At 43.9% G+C, this 22958-nt stretch overlaps 1 protein-coding gene and 1 long non-coding RNA gene across 2 annotated transcripts in view; both read right to left on the bottom strand.

Annotated features, from left to right (window-relative positions):
• The window catches only part of Pcsk2 (proprotein convertase subtilisin/kexin type 2), a 244891-nt gene that overhangs the window by 85474 nt on the left and 136459 nt on the right, over positions 1-22958 (bottom strand). The window contains exons 4-5 of the mRNA XM_052725490.1: positions 22402-22510; positions 16116-16153 (exon numbers count right to left, since the gene is read on the bottom strand). Of these exons, the coding sequence (XP_052581450.1) occupies positions 16116-16153; positions 22402-22510 (147 nt within the window). The remainder of the gene's footprint in view (positions 1-16115; positions 16154-22401; positions 22511-22958) is intronic.
• Positions 8644-16109, bottom strand: LOC128102003 (uncharacterized). Its single transcript, XR_008215292.1, has 2 exons — positions 10202-16109; positions 8644-9909 (listed from the first exon to the last, which is right to left on the bottom strand). It is a non-coding gene; the product is annotated as an uncharacterized LOC128102003 (long non-coding RNA).

Raw genomic sequence — 22958 nt, 5'->3', positions numbered from 1 at the left:
ATTTAGTTTCTGGTTGTTTGGGATAGAATGTGTTCCAAGAGTGGAAGCAAGATGCTTTTGTGGATGTGAGTGATATGGCCTTGGTCCAGGATACTCTTGACAGGACCAGAGAAGTGACCATGGAGGAGAGAGTAGGTTGGCAGGCTAGGGGAAGGGAGGAGGAAAAGAGTCAAGTGTTTGGGAGGCTCGCCACTGTGTTTTTGGCAGTAGCATTTGCGAAAGTGGGATGACTGAAGGAGGATCAGGCCGAATGAAGGCAGTGACAGATGGTGAACTTCACATTTTTCTGTTCACTGGCTGTGTAAGCAGAGCAGATCTAAAATTTTCTGTTTGGGACAGATGTGGCTGAACTTTTGACTGCACAAACCACATAAGTATTTGGTAAAAGTTGCAGAGTGAATGTGATAATGCATGTATCGCACAGGGCCAGGAACACTGTCAATAACCACACTGTGTACCTTTGTTGGTCAGGAGGAAGCAGCAGAAGTAAAGGAGACCAAACCACGGGGGCTGAAATACCAGAAGCCAAAGGCAGGGAGCAGAGATGCAAACACCATGTGGACCTCAGATTTTGTGAAGTCACAATCAACTCCACATGAAGGGAGATGGATTTGTGAGTTGAAGAACTCGCCAACCAAACTGTCACGTGGTACTGGATAATCATGCCTGCTTGTGAGGGATTAGCTGGTGTGCTCCTGAACCGTGTTGTTATCTATGCACAGAGAATATGCTCTCTGTAAGGTGCCTGGTAAGGATCCCATCAAGCTACTTCCTGGGTCAAATGGCTCAGTATCTGTCTGGTCAATATTGAAGACACTTATGTGGGATTGTGTGGCCTTTGCCCTGAGCCTCTAAAGGAGGGAAGGAAAGATGGAGAGAAGGAGGGAGGGAGGAAGAGAGAGATAGGGAGATGATGAAGAGGAAGAGGTGACGGTGGAGGAGAAGATGGTGCAAAGTTGGTCCAGCATTTTGTACCAGAACAGCTTAGTATCTTTAACACTCTGGGGAGCCAACTGATTCATTCTCCACTCTCCACACCTGAAAGTAAAAGAAGCCATGTCCCCTCCCTTAAGCCCACCTGATTGTTCCTCTGCCCCTAGAATTACATTTTCCTCCTTCCCTATGAGGCCAAGGATGGCCCCTAACTTTTGTGGGATTTTCAACCGTTTTCTTGCTCCACAGTCTATGATCTGTTAGATTCTTCCATTGGTTTTCCCATTGTTTTATTGATGTAGGCTTTTACTATGTAGCTCAGGCTGGCCTTGAACTCATGGCAGTTCTCTTGGTGCTGAGATTACAGGTGTGAGCCACCATGCTTAGCTTCAACTGATTATATATATATATATATATATATGTATATATATGTATATATATGTATATAAACCTAATTTCCATATCTGCAATATGTATAATTATTCTCTTACTTTGATGCTGAAGGTAGTCATAGTCTTCTTGGGAAAGACAACTTTCACTGTTTTAGAGCTGGGACAACTGAGGACCATTAAACAGTGCTTTTTTTTCTTCTTATAGCAATTCAACAGGAGACTTCGAACATTCAGAATGTCTTAGATGTATACCAAACTACCTATTTAAAAACTTGGCAGTGTTAGCTCTATAAAACACAAGCCCTCTCTCTCCATAGCTTAATGAAAACACCTCCCACACACTGTAACACATCTTATTCTTCCAGTCGGCAGATCCTGTATTGTGGAGAGGGTATGTAAAGGCTACACAGAAAGCAGAGACCTCACCATGATTCCCAAGACTATGTTAAAGAACACTGCTAAGAGCCCAGCTCTGGCTTCCTGTACTTGACTTCAGGTTTTAATTATTGGTTGGTAATTAAGGGTTCTTTTTCTTACAGGAAAATAATTTCCTGTCGGTTGGGAGGTAGCAAGGTTACCATGGCGGAAAAGCTAATCTTATTTTTTTTTTTTTTTGCGTCAGAGATTTTTTTGGCTTGGCTACATGTGATGGAAATTTTTGCTTAGCCCTGAATCATGACATGACACTGGTGGAATTCAGGTGTTTCTGGTACATGGACTACTCTCACTCAATGTGAGGTTGAACTGTTGACCTTGTGTACATCCTGCTTCACAAATGGAAATTGCTGATGGTTTTCCAACTCAGCTTAGCCCAAATCTCCAGACTGCTCAATTGTAAAATCAGCATCCTCCAGTTCCTCAGGAGCTGCCCCTGAGACATTGATTAAGAAGTTAGGGCAGGGAAGCAAGCCAAGTCTAGATGTAATTTCAGGCAAAGTCCTGAAGGGGGCGCAGGAAGATGTACACATTCTTGTTTGCTCAGCCGAACACGGAATCACAGTTTAATGGCAGTCAAGAGGGGATGGGGAGTCCTAAGAGGCTCTAATACCCCTGCGACAATTTTCCAAAAAAAAAAAAAAAAAAAAAAGAGCAAGTGCTGGAATTGGAGTCAAAACCAGTCCAAAGCAAGGGAGAGGGCACAGAAAATGGCCCAAAGGCTCATCAAAAATATCTAAATACATACCTCACTTGTGAGAGTGGCACCTGCAGCCACTTGGACACACTGGAGATCTGAGTTCCAAGATTAGTTTTGCTCTAACTTGACCCCTGGCCTCGGATAATCCACTGGCCACCCAGGCCTTAGTTTTGCTCTGTAGAGTAAGAGTCTGGGCTAGGACATCTCGAAAATACTCGACTTATTACGACCTTGGCTTCAGCACAGGGAGGCCCTTCTCTTTGTGTTTGCAGGACATTTGCTTTAACCATGTAGATTGAGGGCGTTGAAAGGAGACAAAGATTCTGCTCTGTATTGTTGGTGTATCCTTAGAACACTGGCACCCAGGAGTAGGAGGCAGGAGTACCTAAGTTCAAGGCCAGCCCTGGAACTCAGCCTTCTAAGCAAAACAATACTCCACCAGTTTCCCCCAAATACCCCTAAACTCACGCCCAAGTCAGCCTTAGTCTGAAGCAGTTTCCGCTTCGAGAGCACTCATACTGGAGAACTGGGAAGGGCATAGACTCTGCCTATCTATAGAATGAGGCCCAAGAGGCCCCTGGAGTGGATTTTGGTCACACAAGAGTTGTCATAGTGTGATTGCAATCTTGCTCTCCCATGCAATCTGTGTCCCCTAAGGACTGAGATTTCCATGTGGAAGAGTCTGGGCTCAGGCAGGTCACTGTTGGCCTCAGAACTGGTTTACCTGTGTCCTTGTGAGCTGCTGGGGTAGCAACTAGATAGTAATGCTCCACTGTCTACCACTGGTGAGATTTGAGTGCTTATGCTTCCTCCCGTGGAGGGAAGACAGTGTTTCCGGTTAAGATGGCCTCTCTCCATTTCCTGGCATGTGTGAGTGTATGTGTGTATGTGTGCCATAGCATCGGTATGGAGGTCAGAAAGCAGTCTTTGGTGTTGGTCCTTTGGCCTTGTTTGAGAAAGGATCTCTTGCTGCTCACTGCTGTGTATGCCAGGATAGCTGGCCCACAAGCTTGTCCCTCCCTGCTTCCTGTCTCTTGGTAAGGGGGCTGCAGGACAGTCACTTGGGCTCCTGCATTCCATTTTTATGTGGTTCTGGGAATCAGAACTCAGGGTGGTTCTGGGGATCAGAACTCAGGTTGTCAAGCTTATGTGGCAAGCACGTTAACCCCTGAACCATCTCCTCAGCCCCTGTATTCATTTTCTATTGTTGCTGTAACAGATTAATGCAAGCTTAAGTAGGGGCAAATAACTCACATTTCCTATCTTAGAATTCCACAGGTTCCGGATCTCATTGGGCTAAAATCAAGGTGCTGTCTGGGCTGTGCTTCTGTAGTGGGACCCTAGGGTAAAACCTGGTTGCTTGCTAGTTCAGGTGGTTAGTAGAATTCAGGTCCTGGTGAGGCTGAGGGGCCCTTGTTCCTTTGCTGCTGCCAACCTAGGGCCATTGTCAGTTTGCAGAGGCCACACACCTTGACTTATGTCCCTTCTTTCTATGTTTAGGGCCAGAAAAATAGATTGAGTCTTCGGATTCTGAATCTCCTCTGCCCCTTCATTAACCTTCATGCTTCTTTTGAATCCGGTGTCTGCTTTCACCTCCTGCTTTTAAAGTGTGTGTGGTTGCATTTGGCACAGCTGGTGTCATGGTTAGCAGTAGATGTAGCACCCAGGACAGGCTCATGAGTTGAATGCTTGGCTCTCAGATAATGGCACTGTGGGAGGTTGTAGAAACTTTAGGAGATGAGACCTGGCTGGAGGAAGTGGGTCATTGGGAGCAGGATCTTGGGGCTCCCTGGCTACTTCCTGTTCCGGTCATACCATCTGTTTCTTGCTCATCCGTGAAGTGAGTTCTTCTCTACTTAATGTTCCCACCATTGTGATGTTCTTCTAGTCAAGCTCTTGGGGCCATGTGATGACACACTGGACTCTCAGAATATGTGAGCCAAAATAAATCTTTCTTCCATTAATTGTGTCTGTCAAACATTTTGGCCACATCACCAACAACAAACTAACCACTGAAGGATCTCCCTGCTCTGAATTGACCTTGAGTCCACTGGCAAAGTGCCCTTTCGTATGCCACATAATCTCACACAGTCTCAGGTGGCAGGGATCAGGACATGGGCATCTTGAGACCATTGTTCTGTGGAGAGAACAGTCATCCTGTCCCCAGCCTTCCTCGCTTTAGGTGGACCTTAGCCAAGTCTCTTGACTCCATTTAGCCATGTAGAAAGCAAACTGTCATTGCATATCTGCTAAGTTTCAAGTCATGTGCAGAGCTTCGAGGATGTGGAGACAGACATGGCGCCTGTCTGCCTCAAGATGATCACAGAGATGAACACAGATGACTATGTACATGTATGAAATTGTCAAAGAAGACAAATAAATAAAAAACAATTTAAAAGGTACACATATTTTTGAGATAAAGACAGATAAAGACAAACGTATTAAAACAAGTAAAAACTGAAGGGTGATTTGTTCTTACTAACTCGAAAAACATTTAAGTCAGTTCACGCCCAGAGATGTCTCAGAGGCCTCTAGAAGAAGACAGGCTATTGGCGTTGCTCTTGGTTGCCCATAAGAACTAGATAGTAAGAGCTGATAGCCAAGGACAGCTCACATTTGGGTTACAGGACACTGAGAAATCAAGGTGGAACTGAGCTGCAAACTGGCTTCCCGCTGGCTACCATGCATGGTGTGGAAGGTGCTATGCTGGCTGCTGGGGAAGACACGTCAGTCATCTCGTCCATCTGTAGACCATGTGTGCCACAATACTGATCCACCAGGCAAGAAATGCCTACTGGCACAACAGTAGCACAACTATTTTGGTGATAACAAACTGCTTTATTATTGGATTTGAGGCCTGTGCTATGGGAGGGAACAACACCCTGAGACTAGCAGCCAGGTCAAAAGCTTATGCCTGGGGAGAGCATGAACCCAAGGGAAGACCCCCAATGCCATTGTTTTCACATGTGAACACATTTTCTAGCTGATTTCTAAATATTTATAATATTTATGTTTACATTCATAGACAGATGTGGCTTTCCATCTGGGGTAGTGAAGCTCCTTTTTGTAGAGGGTGGTGGTTAATGAGGTGACTCATGTCTGGTCCAAGTGTGGATAATAAATGGCCAATGAGCACTGAGCTGTAAGTGGGACATCTTTATGTACAACCTCCAGAGTCAGAGAGCATCATGGAAGAGAAAGCAGAAGTAACTTATGACAAGGAGGACTGGGAAGACTGTCATGGAACACTGTCATCTGGATATGGCATAGCCATAGCAACCATGAGCATGCAGCACCCATGGCCACCTTCAACTTTCCACCAAGAATGGAGGGGGTGTCCATGAAGCCCCACCCTTCCTGAGGAGCTGATGGCGGCTAATGCCTACTGGAGGATAAGATGTCACTGGAGGACTAGTCAGGAAGAAGAAGGGACAGAGGGAAAGGAAGGGGGATGTCTGAGGGCAATGGGGAGTATGAATATGATGACAACACAGTGTATGTATGAAACTGCCAAAAACTAAAAAGATAAATCAGTTTAGGACGCAGATCTCCCCTAAAATGGAACGTATATTAATTTCTATTGTTATATCTGCCCGAAAACAAGCAGAGGCTGAGATCTTATCTAAGACTTGGGGGGTATTCTCCAAAATAACTGACTGTTGACAGAATTTGGTGGTTCATGGTTATAAGATTGATGCCCTCATTTCCTAGACAGGCCATTATTTCTCTTCTAAGTGCTCTGATAGCAAAATAATAACCCTGGGGCATAAAGTACATTATAGGCCATCATCTTTATGTGATGGTTGGTGGCTCTTCAAAGCCTGCAAGTGAACCACAATGCTTAAAATCCTTTTGACTTGTTCCTTGTCTGGCCTTCAGTTCTTCTTTCAAAGTGCTCACCTGTTTAGTTCTGGCCCATATGGGAACATCTTCTGTTTGGTTATCTAAAATTCAACTGATTAGGAATCTTCATGGGATTTTGAAATGCAAACTAATTATGGGAATGATACCAGTCACATTTATAGCTCCTGCCCCGATTCAAGGGGAAACAGAGAGTGTTTCACCAGGAAGGGAAGCATGGGGATCATTCTAGAATTCTGCATAACCCAGACACTTGTCTTCAACAGAAAATGATGGAGAGATTTTTAAGGGAAAGAACAGATATTGGGGAAACTGAACTGTGGTTCTTATGGTTCTCATCCATTTCCATCCACCCATCCATCCATTCTTCCTTCCATAATTTAATATTTGTTTATAGAAAAAGGCTCTGTACATGTACACCAACACATACATGTGTGCTTGGGGACTCTCTTTCTCTCTGCTAATGATCTCCCTGGGGAATGAGACCTCCAGGTGAGTTTTTCATGAGTGAAAAACAGCACCGTGGTTTGTAAGTCACTTAAAGTTAGTGTATGAAATGAAATTGTGTTGAAGGCTTTTAGGGAATTTTGGAGCAAGGAAGTGATTTTTTGTGGGTCACTTTCAGTCTAGACTTCTGAGTGCAAGCAGATCTCCCGATGAGCTTGGAACTACCCATGTGCCGGGAATCGCACAAAAAGGATGTCTAGGCAAGTTGCCCTATGCCCTCTCAAGAAAGCAAGTCTGTTCCTAGTGTGTCAGTTGTTACTCTTAAATACATCTCTCACTCTAGCTTTTTTGCTCTGAGTGTCTTCTTGATTTCTCTGCATTTTCAAATGTATAATGTTTTATTTTCTAAGAGAGTATTAAGTTCATTGCAGCATAATTCTATACCTACATGGAAACCATCCAAAGGCAGGAAGGGTATTTTACCCCACATTTTTATAACCCTGGCCCTCACATACTTGAACACACAAATCTCTTGAAAATTGGCTAGGTTCAGTAGAGTGAAGTCTAGTCCCGTGAGCAATTTGTGGAAGTTCACTAACTAGATTTCTTTCCATAGCTTTTAGCTGTAATTGTGCTACAAACAAGTAGTCCAAGGAAGGAGCTCCATTTAATCCAACTAGGTTTATTTTTTCCACTTTCATACCAAATATGTCCTTATAAAAATGGACCATTTCCTCTAATCCATTGATTGAATAAGATTATAGTTATTTGTCCTAGGATCTCTCCAAGGGATCATTCAGACAGTTCTAAGACAGTTCGATTTATTTAGTCTGGCTTACTGATGATGAAGTTCACTGTTAACTGGTCAACACACACACACACACACACACACACACACACACACACACACACACACACACAGTGCTGAAAATAGCCCGACTCCCTTTCAATAAGACACAAAGGGTATTTAAGCTTCAATTTCACATGCATTATTAATGTATTTTTTAAAATATTAATAGGCCTAAAAGCCTGGAGCAATGTATGTGATCAATACTGTATGACATCTGAGTCACCCAGGGATGAAGACAGGGCCTGTCTCCAGCCGTCACTCTTTCATCAGGGCAGCCCTGTGCCACCTGGAGCCCTGGTGCACACACTGCTGCCAAGCCCAAGGCACTTCCTTTCAGCTCAGCCCTGGCAGTACTTCAGAGCTCTCCACAGGTTCCTCCTCAGAAACAGTGATCTGTCAGGACTCCTCAGAGGAAGGAGGAAGTGCAGGTCCTCAGGGATGGCCTTGTTTTCTCTTTTAAGCACTTCTGTCGCTTGAATAACAACACTGTGGAATCCATAATAACCTGACATTTGAACTGAAGCAAAGTCTAATTTATCATCCTCCAACCTGGGAACCAAATTGTATTCTCATGTAATAGTTCCACCAACCCAGGCCAGGGGAAAGGTGTTATAGCTACCATAGAAAATAAATGGCTTGAGGCTACCTGAGTATGGACTACCTACCTTGAGAATCTTTTCTTCAGGCCTGTGACTATTTTGTTTTTCGAGACAGGGTTTCTCCATGTAGTTTTGGTGCCTGTCCTGAAGCTTGCCCTGTAGACCAGGCTGGCCTCGAACTCACAGAGATCCGACTGTCTCTGCCTCCCAGGTGCTGGGATTAAAGGCATGCTCCACTGCTGCCTGGCTTCCATGGTTCTCTCTTTCTGACATTGGTGTCATGCACTACAGGGAATCCAAGGGTGGTATCCACCTATGAGGTGGCTGGGATCTGGGAGTTAGAGGGTGCTGTCTTCCAGATTTTCCAATCATGAACAGAGGGGCATTGTTTGATTTCACTCTTGGTTTCATTTACAATAGTAAATATTCAGCACTATGTAAATATTTATTAGATGCCTGATAACAACAATGCTAAGTATTAAGAGAGCTACAAATATGTGCAAACTACATGTACAGAAAGCTGACAATCTAATTGAGATGTAGTCATACATTTTAGGTAAATGGCATTGTTGAAAGGATGAGTGAAATATGCCAAAATAAATGACCAGGCTAACGACCAGAGTCTTGGAGAGTGTCTAAAGAAACATACACTGTGAGACCCAAACCTTAATATTTGCTTTGGCCTAGAGTTGCCAAGAAATCTCTTAGACAGCCCCTGACTTATGATGGTTTGATTAACATTTTCAACCCTATGAGTGAGTAAGGCAATATGCAATGACTGGGCATTTTTTTGGGGGGGTGAGCTAGTAATATGCAGTGGGTTCCCCTATGATGATGCCAGCCTCAAGGTCACAAGAGGAAACCATGGATACTCAGCAGTGTACTGTTTAAAGATTTAATTTTTTTTAAGTTAAAATGTTCTCATTTCTTTTCAGATACATGAATGTTTTACTTGCATGTATGTCTCTGCACCATGTATGTACTTGGTGTCCACAAAGGGTAAAAGAGAGCCTTGGATCCTATAGGACTGGAATTACAGATGTGATCATAGGACTGGACTTACATCCAGTGTATCTGGGCCCCAGTTCCAGCTGTGCTCTGCTTCCTGGTCAGCCATGTAATAAGCAATCACCTGATGCTTCCAGGGTTCTGGCTGGGAGCTGCTTCTAGTGCCCTGCTTACTGTGATGGACCACATTCCCTGGAACTGCGAGCCAAGTAAGTCCTTCCTCCCCTAAGTAGCTTTTCACAGCAATGAGAAATTGACCAATAAAAGGCTGTGAGCCTTTCATAAGCCAGAAGAACTTGCATGTTCTCTTTATGTTGGATGGGCATCATGTAATATGTGAGGCTTGAGGAGTCTTGCATGGGTAAGTGTAACAGTTACTATATACAAACAGTGATGTGTCATTGACATATACCATTATACATTTATGCAGCTCAGGAGTTTGCAGGTTGGTGGGGGAATATCAGCAGTCTAGCCTGGGCACCTTTACTGTTCCTGGGTGCCTTGTATGCTTGTGCTCAGCTGGCATTTGACAGGTGTTGGGTTCCTGTATGCAGCTCTGTTTCTTACTGTGGTTCTGTGGACAATTTGGGTGTTGGAGCTTCTGACCATGGCAACAGAGGCAGCTCTTCTTCCAGTGTCTCTCCTCTTCTTTCCAATTCAGTGGGCTAGCCTGGGCAAGCTCTTCTAAGAGTGATGTCAGAAGAATAGGAATGTGGGAACTCATAGAGCCACACAAGGCAGTTCTGAGCCAGCACACTGATACTTCTGCATTATTGTATGGTGTGTATTTTTTCTATTAATACAGACATATGATAAACTCTAATTTCTAAATTAGGCATTTTAAGTAAAAGATTGATGGCAATAGTTGATAATAACATAAATGGAATGATGATAAAATAAAATAGCTGGAGTAACACTATAACAAAATTATATAATTGTGACTTTTTTCTCTTTTCAAATGTACTGTTCTCCTTACCTTATGATGACTGGAGATGTCACAATGTCTGTGCAATGAGGAAAAATGGAAGAAGGATATAGACATTGTGGCCCAGCATTAAATAATTACATGAGAGTTACTTCCCCATAAGCAGTGTGGCTCTGCTACAATCAATCTGATAAGCTGCTAAATGTGACTAATGGGTGGTAGTGTATATGGTGTGGATGCACTGAGCAATGGGATGCTTTATGTCCTGGGTAGGATGGTACCAAATTTCACCACACTATTTGAAAGTTGTGTATTTTTGAAATATTTCTTTTAGTAGTTTCAGATTGCTGTTGGCCATGGGTTACTGAAACCATGGAGAGTAAAATCATAAACGTGTGGGTAGATCATGTGTAATGTTGCTCTAAACAAATCACAAGGCTCAATCCAAAGTCAGGGTGTATATTTCACCCTCTTTAAAGGGGGTTTTGAGTCGGGGGTCTCAGGAAGAAGATGGAATTGCAGTCAACTGAATCTTCCCCCTGGCTTCACTCAACAGTTCCTGTGTGCGCTGGCACATAGCTTATTGGCAGAGGACTTTTCTAACACATACAAGGCATTGGATTTGATTCCTAGCACCAAAAGGAAGTCAAAGCAAATAAATAAACAAAAAGACAATAAAATAAATAGAAAGAATTCAAGAAAAAGTTCAAGGAAGAATACATGCATCTTGGCAGATCTTTACATACGATCATGGATCTACCCAAAGGCTGAGTCCCATTTGCAGGGTGAATGATGGAGACCAGAGTGCAAGAAGCAGCCAACATTCTTGTGTGCTTTCTGTGGTCACTTAAGACTAGGAGGCATTATTTCCCTGCCTAGAGGAAACCTCTTTGTTGTAGAATATTATTTTAAGGTGTGTTACTTTTGTTTATGTTGCATTTGTTTAACACTGTGAAGCTGTGTTACTATGCCTGTCTAAAACACCTGATGGTCTAATAAAAAACTGAATGGCCAATAGTGAGGCAGGAGAAAGGATAGGAGGGGCTGGCAGGCAGAGAGAATATATAGAAGGAGAAATCTGTGAGACAAAAAGAAGTAGCTAGAGAAGGAGGAGGACTCTAGGGACCAGGCATCCAGCTGCACAAACAGCAACAGAGTAAGAAATAAAGTTATTCAGAAATAAAGAAAGGTAAAATCCCAGAGGCAAAAGGTAAATGGGATAATTTTAAGTTAAGAAAAGCTGGTGAGAAACAAGCCAAGCTGAGGCCAGGCATTCATAATTAATAATAAGCCTCTGTGTGTGATTTATTTGGGAGCTGGGTGGCAGGCCCCCCAAAAGAGTAAAAAACACCAACACCTCTTTTGGAGAAGAGGATTGCTTTACAGTCCCTTTGCCTACCTTAGGGACCAGCCCAACTCTCCAATGACCCATGCATATCTTCCTAGTTGAAAGATCTGCAGCAGAGAAGTGATCAGGAATTCTCTTTCTAGGGGCACCCTTCTTCATTCCATCCTTGGCCATAAACAGTGGTGCTTCCCTTTCTCCTTCCTTTCACTTTGCTTGGATGGGAATTCTAAGAATCTTTGAGATTATTTTTGGTCTTCTCCATTCTTTGCTCTTAACTTTCCTAGCCTCACAATCTTAAACTTAACTGGGGTCAGCTGACCTTTTCTTTCCTTCGGATCACTCCGAGCTCATTAGGAATCGGGCTGAGCAATTGTACTTGTTTCCTGAGTCCCTCCTGTGGTGGTACTGTGTTCCCCAAAATATTGTGTACCTTAATAAACTTATCTGGGGTCAGAGAACAGACAGCCACTAGATACAAAGGCTAGAAAATGGTGGCACTCACACCTTTAATCCTAGCATTCCAGAGACAGAAATCCTTTTGGATCTCTGTGAGTTCAAGGCCACATTGGAAAGGCCAGGCATGGTGACTCACGCCTTTAATCCCTGAAAGCGAGTCTTTAATCCCAGGGAGTGGTGGTAGAAAGCAGAAAGGTTTATAAGGTGTGAGGACCAGAAACTAGAAGCATTTGGCTGGTTAAGCATTTTGGCTGGTTAAGCTTTCAGGCTTCTAGCAGCAGTTCAGCTGAGAGCCATTCAGATATGAGGACACAGAAGCTTCCAGTCTGAGGAAACAAGACCAGCTGAGAAGTTGGCCAGGTGAGGTTAGCTGTGGCTTGTTCTGGTACTCTGACCTTCCAGCATTTACCCCAATAACTGGCCTCAGGTTTGATTTTATTAATAAGACTCTCTAAGATTCCTGCTACACCCTCCTGAACCGCTTCTCCATCAGCATAACTGACTTGCGCGGAGCTATAGCCTCAGCTCTTTCGAGAAGAAAACGAAAGATTACTGAGTGTCTATTATGTGTCAGTCCTGATACACATATTATCTCAATAATGCCTGACGGTGTCAGCAAACCCGGTTGGACTCCTGCTGTGCCCCTTTTCACTAACAAAGAAACGGAGGTTCCAAGTCTAAGGTTACACAATTAGGAAGTGGGGACTCAGAATGATGCTCAGGTTTGACTCGGTTCCTACAATCACCACACTGTTAGAACCCCACCTTTGCAGACTGGTAGAAACACAATCATCTGAATACTCAGGTTTTGGGAAAACCCTCATTTATTGGACCTCATTCTGCTCCACTGGAGGGCAGGCCAGAAGATCCAGGAACAAAGCCCTTCCTCTCCTCTCCAGTGCTGTTCTTGGGTAGTAGCTCTCGGCAGTGATTGACAGGTACCACTGTAGCCAGTGATTGACAGGTACTGCTGGGTAAAGGCTAAGTCCGGCTCTGCCTGCAGCGCTTCTCAGAACTCCTTAGTGGAATTAAGGGCCCTTGCCCTCTGGCAATTCTTTCCATAGAAGCCTTCCTTGGCTGCCCTTTCTTTTTGCTGTCTCTTCACCTTACCCTTTTAGGGCTCCTTGGGATGTCCTCCTAGATGAAGTCTAGCCTGGTATTCCTAGGGGGCAGAGCCCCACTCCAAGATAGGGAAGCCATCCACTGATGTGCCAGCCCCTTACATACCAGTGTGGTACTTACATCCAACCTAGATCCAACCTCCTGCCAGGTGTGGCCAACTTTTTTACCTTTAGATATATTATCCTTTACTAAGTTCAAGCTTGAGAATTTACAATTGAGTTGCAAAAAAGAATGAAAGAGATCTCTTAATATTTTAAGTAAGTTTACTATTTTGTATTGAGTCACATTCATAGCCGTCCGGGGCCACATACAGATGAGAGACCATAGATGGGACACACCTGAGCCCATTTCTATGTGTTTTATAGTAATTAATACAATATGAATGCTGCAGTTGTTATCTAACAGCTTGTTGTTTAGGGAATAATGAAAAAAAAGTCTGTGCATCCTCCATTGGAATTCACAGATATCGTCAAATCTTTGTCTCAACACATATCCCTGAGAAAACTCCGGAATAGCCTCTTTGAATTTTACAGGCCCACCAGCCATGTGTGACTTGTGGCTTCAACAAAGCAGGCCTACGAAGCAAAGATGAGATTCTGCCCTACCTGCTCCCAAGCTCTTCAAACTGCCACCTCTTCCACACACCACACATTCCTAAAAAAGTACTCCTTCAGCTACAGACTTAGCACAGCTTCAGTCTTGGACCCGTGCTACAGATACAAGTCTGGAATTATCACAGGCTAAGAGCTACAGAGCAGAGTCACTTCCCTATCTGCTTGTTCCTAAGCCTTGCTGTAAGATACTCCCTGACTGCACCCTTCCTAGGCAAGTGCCTGCACCCTCCTGGCCTCTCTTCCCCCATCCCGAGCTAGAGGAACTGTTCAGACTGTGGCCTAGGTGAGGCAGGGAAATGAAGCTCTGACCTGATCAAAAGTAGTCTCTTGGCCAGTACTCATTTTATGGTTATTGCGATTGGGAAAAAAAAAAAGAACTTTAATTATTTGGAATAGTGAGCACTTACAAATGGGACCAGACCCTGAGATTCAATTCAACCTTTGAACAATAGAATAATCACAGAAGTGGCTGTTATTATCCTTTGCTCTCCACTCAACAGACTCAGTGTGGATTTGTTGAATCAAATTAACACTAAAGACTTACATTTATATATTGATTTGCAGTTTTCAAAGTATTTTAATTCTTAGTTTAGTGCCAAAGAGCCCTGAACTACCAGCACATGCACTCTCTCTCTTTTCTGACTATTTGGAATAACCAAGCTATGAAAAGAACTTTGCTTTGGGAAACATTTTTGCCTGGTTTGAGTATGAAGAAATTTTGCTGAACAGCTTCGGGTAGAATTCTCACTTCTTATTGAAAATAAATTAGTAAAGAGGAGGAGTTTGCTCCCACAGTATAGAACATTTCTGTTTAATCTTTAAGAGATTTCCAAGCGTACACTGGTAGCAGGTGCTGTCACATATCTCTTGGGCCCAACACCCACATGTGCCTGGAGAGGGACTGTCTATACACACATGAGGGCTGTCCTCCAGCCTGGGGAGGCAGCCTAACTATCTCCTGGGACCAGCCCTAAACCAATAACTGCTGGAGTTGTGTTGACTCCCCACCTCCCCAGTCCCCAGAGGTCCTATGCCAGGTTAGATGCCTCTGGTACTCTGTCTCATTTAGTCTATATTATCTCTCAGATTGTCCTAGTGGGGTTAAGTTCCAGCTGCCTCAGTGGTCACTTGTTTGAAAATGCACCTACCCATCACGGCTGCCTTCTCTTCATCTCTACTTTCTGGCACTGTGCAGAAAGAAAGAATTTTTTTGCTGAAACTCTTGTTTTAGGGGTCTATTTCTGGGGGAAACCCAAACAAGTACCTCCCCAAAGTACCTTTTCCTAGAAGGGCACTGGGTGAGCTCGTCACATTTAAGCCATCCAATCACTTAGTAATGTGGAGATGTGGCCCTGTAAATTCTTTTCTCACACGGCTTTTGAGCCTATCATGGTCTGCTGACTTCATTGCTCTCCTCAGCAGGTTGACTCCACTTGCACTTAACGATCATGAAATATTTAGTCAAAAATAAGACAAATTACACTGTTAGGTTTTGTCTCAACTCTACATAGATTGAGAGAGACACTGTGATTTCAGAGAACTGGTCTTGAGTTTATGGGGAAAGTGTAACTCGGCGGCGGGGGCAACTTTCAATGAACATGCCGATGCCTGCATATTGCCTCTGCCGAGGTTGGAATGAAGACATCGGTTGTGTTTAAAGAGCTTGTAGGTTTTTCAGGGAAACAGTATATGACTTGCTGAGTGCAAGAGTAAGTGTGAAGTTCTAACCCAGTGTTGTGCTGTGAGTCTCTGCTGATGGTACTTGCTTGTAGAGGGGCCTTAAAAGCGAGGCTCAGTGGAACGTTTGAAACAGCAAAAACTGTCAAAAACGATACCATTTATTCTCCCTCTCACAAAGTGGTGGTTGCGATGTGAGTTACCGCAGTTTCTGGCTCTTGGTCTTCAGTGTTGGCCAATCAACACCCAGCAGGCTGATTATCCCTTTCACTTGAGGACTGCACCTGGCGTGGGTTCAAGCCTTGCCATGCTGCTCTCCTCTCTGCCTCTCCCTTTGTTTACTTTCTTGGCAGTCTGTTCCTCCAAACTTCAGCTTGTTATCCGTTCTTCTCGAAAAGCCACCCACCTGACATTCGGCCAGCTCCCCTATCTGAGCAACGGCTCTAACAAGGTGGGTTGATGGAGTGTGCACACTTGGAGAATGTGGGTGTGATTCTGTCTTCACATGAGTATCTGAGGTGCGTGTGTGTGTGTATGTGTGTGTGTGTGTGTGTGTGTGTGTGTGTGTGTGTGTGTGTATGTGTGTGTGACTGTTCCTGCATTGGGCATGCATGTGCTTCTGTGTGTGGGTATCAATCCTCTGCATGCATGCATATTGCATATACTTGAGTGTGTTTCTGAAAACCAGACGCAGCGGGTTGCTTAGAAGCACACATTCCCCCACACCTTAAAATCAGCTTGTACTTACATAGTTGTAGGCCAGGTCTGGGTGGAGGTAGTCGATTCCTGAGAAAAGATAACACAGGAGTGGAAGGTTAATGCCTGCCTTTGTGTTCGCAAGAAAGCTGCCCAGGAACGGATGCTCCTTACAGGGATGATGGTGCAGGAGACTTGGGGGAGTCAGAGGTGGGGAAGAGGACACTTATCCTGAACGCTCTGCTTTGCCTTCCCTTTCTGTGTTGGGGAGGGCTGCATCACTTCCTTGGTGGAGAGACAGCGGCCCCCAGACACACTGCAGAGCAGTGAAACCAATTAGAGCTCTGGGCCCACGGATAATGCTTCCGGATAAATGTCAGCAGTCAGGGGCTTAGTGACTGTGAGATGGATGGTTCATCACAACGGCGATGTAAAAGAGATTGGTAGAAATCCTGACATTTCTAAAGCATCAACTAGCTTCTCCTCTGAAATGAAGCTGGCCCCAGGGAGGAAAAGGGATGATTATTTAACAGGGCACGGAGAACCATGGATTAGAGCACACTCCAGCATGGAAATAAGAGGCGTATGACCGGGTGAGAAAAGCCATTAGGAGAAAGCTAGCGGTTTCTAGTGAGGTGTTGCCAGTTGGGAGCTGACGCTAGTCTCTCCAGAACGTGCCTTTCTGGTAAGCCAGAGGCTTCAATCTCCTCAGCTGGAGTTCTGTGCCTGCTCTTGAGCTGGAGCCTGTTCTGGGCCCAGGAGGCATTCCTGGGGTAGAATTATGGCCTATTTACGCTGTTGAGGTACATCAGACACTTTGACCTCAGAACTCACTGTAGAAAGAAACCCAGGGGCAACTGAAAAGCTTTCATTCAGGTCCACAGGACTGTAGAGTCTCAGCATATGCTGTACCTGTGCATTTGGCCAGTGCAGAAACAGCAACAGAGCAGGGCCCTGCAACTACACACGATCATGGTTATGAATGGAGGTGTTTGGAGTCAAAGAGCGGGGTTTGACTCCTAACTGCCATGATAACCAGCAGGATGACTTCAGGGAGGTTATTTGGCCTCTCTGTGATTCTTTCCTTCTTTGAACAACTGAAGGAGAGATGAGGGCAGGACTCAAAGAAGCTCATGCACATGGTAGCTTTAGCCTAGCAGGAGGTGCATTTAATAACTATCCTGGGATGCTAGACTTATGAGCTAGAAGTACCATTAAGCACCTTCTGTTGGCATCTTGGCCCCATACATACTAAGACTGTGCCGCTGTTATTGGAGCTGTGCCAGCCGTCCTAAGGCTTTGTGGTGGAAAACAAAACAAAACAAAACAAAACAGAAAACCAAACCAAATCTCTTGAATTAGGATGTATATATTCCAAAAGGAAATTTTCATATTTTTTCCAGGTCACACTAATAATTTCTGGGCCGAGAGTCACTGAACAACGATGTGAGAGCAGAACTAGTCACCTGTCACTCACAGGCACGATGCCTTCTCTTTCTACTCTCCTGACAAAAATCCGTAGAAGGAAGTGACCTTTAGAGTTGGGGTGAATGCCTGCGTTGAGACCAACAGTTCCATTCAAGGGTCAGATGCTGTAACCCTGATGTTGATTTTGCCAAATAACAGTACTTCTGAGCTTTGACTGCGTCATCTTTGAAAATGAGGCTATAATTTATCTTGCTGAAAGACCTTTTAAAGATTAGAAACAATCCATGGAAATGTTTGGCTTTTTCTATCATGGCCTACTTCCTGTTCTTTCTCTCTGCCTCCTGTGTGAGGTAAGATGTGCTCAGTCTGTTTCCTGACTGGCATGCTGGCCTCACACTCCTCTTACCATGCCTTCGCCTTGATATCCTCTGGAACTGTAAGCCCACACAACCCCCAACCCCTTCCCAAATTACTTTTTGTGAGAGCATTTTATTACAGCACCAGAAAATAACTAACACAAAAATTGCTTTCAGAGAAGTAGGGTTGTTGCTGTGATAGACCTGATTATGTTGCTTTTTGAAGGAGCATGGAAGACTTTGGAACTTCAGGCTAGAAAAGTTATGCGCTGTGGACAGAGCTTAATGGGTCATTCTTTTCGGAGCTGGGAAGACGGAACTGCTGAGAGTGCAATGGACAGTAGTAGAGACCCAGCTCATGAAGTTTTAGAGGGAACACAGATTTTATTAGCAACTGGGTTAGAGGCCATTCATGTGATAGTTCCTCAAAGAATCTGGCTGCATTCTGCCTGTGCCCTGAGAATTTGCATGAAGCAGAATTAAAAAGTAATGGACTAATTTCTCTGATGGAGGAGATTTCAAGACAGAATAACATTGAGTCTGTGGAATGTTTATTACTGATTAAACATACACAATGGGGAGGAAGGGAGCACCAGGAAGCTTAAGGTTGTAGCCTAGGCATATGCTGAAAAAGACTGTGCTATTAAAGGGCTTTGGGCCATTGTCAAAGCCTCCTGCTCTGGCTGAAACAACAGGAAAGATGCCCTGAGGGCAAGACCCATCTTCTGAAAGGAGGGAGACTCAGGGGTTTCCTGGTCTTAGAAAGCAAATGCCCAGGGAAAATTTCATTGGGATCAGTGTGAGTATAGAAGTGCTACAACCTTGGTTCAGGGGAGCTAGGCTCCATCCCATGCTGGTAGCAGAACATGGTAGTGTTCCTCATGTGGTCCTGGTTCTGGAAGCATGAAAGATAGGAGACTGAAGAGTGGGGTCATAATTTTTTCTCTGTGGCTTCAGAGAACTACTGTGGCTAGGCAATGTGTGTTAAGCTTAGAGTCCTTGAGAAGCTATTCTGTGAAGCCGTGAAGATGAAGCCTGGGTAGTGATGGAGATTCCAAGATGTTGAACATGCGAGAGCTGTGGGATAGCTGCTAAGGAGGGCAGCATTAAGGGAGTAGAACTAGCCTTAAAGAGAGATACATGACAGGCAGCAGAGTTGGAAGGGCGGAGCTGCTTAAGCTCTTTGAAACTGAAGCCCCAGATGTCAGACATAAAGCTACAGGTTTCGGTGTTTATCTTGCTGGTTTCAGTCTAGTTTTTGTTCAATATTTTCTCACCACATCCCCATTCCTCCTTTTTGGATTGGGAATGTATATTCTGTATATTGGAAGAATATAATTTATGTTTTGATTTTACAGGGAGTTTACAGTAAGAGTTTACCTTTTGGTATTGGACTAAATGTATTTAGTATTATGAGATAGTCTTGAAACTATAGGGCCCAGGGGTAGGAATTTGTGGTTTGAATATAAAATTATCCCCACAGGCTCATACATGTCAACTCTTGATCCCCAGCTGGTGGTGCTATTGGGGAAGGTTGTGGAACCTTTAGGGGGTGGGACCTCACTGGAGAAAGTATGTAACTGAAAGTGGACTTTGACGTTCATATTGTAGACCCATTTCCTATTCTCTCTTTCTGCTTCCTGTGTGTGGGTGAAATGTGATCAGTCCCTTCCTGGCTGCTGGGTAGGCCCCTCCCTCTGCTGTCATGACTTCCCTGCTGTGGTATACTGTCTCCCCCTCCCATGCCCCCGGGACTGTAAACACAGTAAACACTTTCTTCTCTGTCTTGCTTTTTGTCAGGGCCTTTGATGTAATAATAGAGAAATAACTAATACAATCTATCACATCACTGGAATAATTTTAGCAGAAGAACAAAAACATCTTTAGAAATTGGCCTGATATTAAAATCTGTGTTGAGATGAAATTGTATATATTTGTTGAAATTATTTAACATTGCTAGGCAAAAAGTTTTGTAACAAATGGTAAGCTAAACACTGCCACCCCCACCCTACTACACACAAAGAGCATGCTTTTAAAATTGGAAATCAATTTTAAAAACACAATTCCATGTTCTGACAGTGGACTTTGTTTAAGAGAAGAATTGGTAATCTTTTCTTTGTGAAGGGAAATACAAGAGCAAGGAGATGATATAAGACCAGGAAGGAATTAGGTTTCAAGATGATATATTTATTATAATTATAATAAAGAATCTTTAAGTAGGTTAAGAGAAAGAATGTTGTTAGAATGGTTGCAGACTTGGGCCTGAGAAAGAAAATACTATTGATTGAATTGTGAAGGATGAAAGACATTTTTCTACCAATAAAAGAATGATTTAAGTGAAAGTAACAACTTGGTAGATAGTACTTTAATGCTCATGCATATTTGATTATCTCTTAAAGTAGAATATACTGAACACACGTCCTTTGTGTGTGTGTACTTATGCATGTAGAGGCTGGAGTTAGATGTCAAAGGTCTTCCTCAGTTGCTCTCCACCTTATTCTTTGCAGCAGGGTTCTCTCACTGAACCCTAAACTCACTGACTCAGGTAGGCTGATGCACCAGTGAGCTCCAGGGATCTTCTGGTCTCTGCTGCCTGACCTTGATCCCCAGGGATGGGGTAACAGATGTGCACAGCTTCACTCAGCTTTTACATGGGTGCAAGGGATTGCAGCTCAGGTCCCCAGGCCTTACTGACTAAGCCACCTTCCCTGATGGAACACATATTCTTTTATTTCTTTAGAGACGGTAACAAAATTACCTAGCAGAGCCCATCATCTCACAGAACTATGAGGCATCGTAGCTTAAAAAAATTATCTAGGTGTTTTGTTTTCTGTAGCAGACGTGACCAAAACAATAGAAAAATCAGGAATTTTAACTGAGAGATGATGAGCTCAACTTAGGGGGAATTTCAAAGACCACTAATCTACAGAACTAAGGTAAAACAGGAAATCCTTCTGGGGCTTTCTAAAGTGTTTTGCCTCTCAGTCTGGGGCAGAGTGAGGCACCTTCTCATTTTCCGACGTTGGAAGGGACGGCTTGAGTGTCATTCAAGGAGGCTGTGGACAGAAACTGCACCGGCATCTATAGTGCTGTTGGGAAGTTGATCATGGCAGGGTGTCTGCTGTCACTGTGGTGCCACACTTAGGACGGCCTCTTTATTGACAGTAGATGACACACACAGGCTGTTAACCCTGGCTCTCACAGTACATCCTAGGTGGTTTCTTCCAAATTTAGATGCCTCTTTTTCGAGTGATCTGGCCCCAGCTGCTCTGGAAAGGAGTCTAAGACAAAGTGTTCAGAAGGAAAAAAAAAATATGTTCATAAGCTCCGACCATCTCTCCACACAGTTCCTTTCTTCTAGGGAAAGCTCTCAGCACCGGAGAAGGCTTTTACATCCACTTCAAAACATCTCACACATCAGAGGCTTACAGAACCATTGTTTCCCATTGTTGTTTAATGAGCTCCCACAAAGACAGAACAGATTTGGAGCAGCCTGGCTCCCCTTGTTTTCTCCATCAATTCTGCTTCAAAGGCTTGCTTTTAGTCAACAGTGTTCTTTGAGGAGGTTCAGAAGGGAGAGGCTCCATTGTTTCATGGCTATGTAGGCTTTGTAGGTAATTAAACTGATTATGTAATGCACTGTGGGGTTTTTAGTGGAAGAACCAGTGAGCTGACCAAGGCGAAAGGGACATCCCAGCAAAATGACTGCAGGGTAGTGGTGTCCTTGCAGGATCTCGCCAGAGGCAAGCCCACGCACAGTTAAGAAAACACGAATTCACAAAACTCTGAAATCTCTAGCCTGCATAGCAGAGTAACATATGGAGCTGTCAATGATATAACCATTATCAAAGACTGCCTGACAGGGGCTTATTTTGAAAGTAACATTAAAGCCAAATTGTCTAAACCCCAATCTTGTCATGGACTCAAAGCCACACTGTCAGAACTCTCTGTGATTATTGAAATGGATTTTTGATTTCAGCAGTTGAAATAGCCCATGTGCCTACCTAAAACAAGGAAGCTGAGGATGTAGCTGAGTGGTAGAACAACTGCCTAGCAAGGGTGCACGGCCCTGGGTTTAATTCCCTATAGTGTGAAAAACAAAACGCTAAAATGGGAAATGGAGCTGTTGTGAAGAATTGGATTTTAAATTGCTGTTAGCTCCAATTATTAACTCTGAGTGGCCATGCATAGTCAGCAGCCACAACACTGTACAGGGTGGATCTAGAGGAAGAGAAGGCAAACATACATGGGTTTATAAGACGTTTTAGGTAAGCTGTAAGGATCGGGTCAGTAAGAAAGCAAGTCAAGGACAGACTGGTTTCTTTAGTTTCTTATTTATCACTTCAAGCAATACTTGTTGAGACCATCACCAAGTATCATGATTACTGATCTGGATAAAGGGGAGGATTTTGTTAAAGTATGGTAAAGCGAGCATTAGGTCAAGCTTCAAAGTCGTTAATTGCCTGATTAGCCTCTATCAAACACAAATCTTTCATGTCTGGAGGCGTGAAAGACACTCTCTTGCAAATGACTAGAGGGATGTGAGATACTCACCATCGTCCATAATTCCAATGGTCACTCCTTTCCCCGTGTATCCCAGCTCCCAGGCTTCGGCCACGTTCAAGTCTAGCCCGGGAGTGCCGTCAGCTTGCCCAGTGTTGAACTGATAGAGGAATTCAAAGCAGAGAACGGGATTGGTTTGGGGCTGTGACATATGCTGGTACTTGGTTGCCAGACATGGTCTGCCTGGCCAGTGTAAGGCCATACCCTTCATGAAACATGCTTTAGGGTGGCCTACTTCACCCCTTAGAGGCTTCATTTTCTGTTTGTTTCACATAAACAGCTGATTTTTCTGCTTTATGTAAAGATTGAAATTGCTCTAATACCCTTATCTCAAAACTGCATTGCCATCTTTAAACTAGTTTTATAGGAATAGACATATAGCTCAGTGGTAAAGTCTTTGCCTAGCACACACAAAGCCCTAAGTTCAATTCCTGGCACCACACAGAAAATTAAAATCTTGGAGAAGAAATCACAACAAATCCTCCAAATGGGGAATGAAACATTTACTGTCAAAGCTTGGTTTAGCTCATGCTTTGTAGTACATAATG

The sequence above is a fragment of the Peromyscus californicus genome, unplaced genomic scaffold, assembly GCF_007827085.1.
Source record: "Peromyscus californicus insignis strain IS unplaced genomic scaffold, ASM782708v3 Scaffold_7__1_contigs__length_154581171, whole genome shotgun sequence".
NCBI classification, from domain to species: domain Eukaryota; kingdom Metazoa; phylum Chordata; class Mammalia; order Rodentia; family Cricetidae; genus Peromyscus; species Peromyscus californicus.
This window is presented reverse-complemented; position numbering and strand designations above follow the sequence as displayed.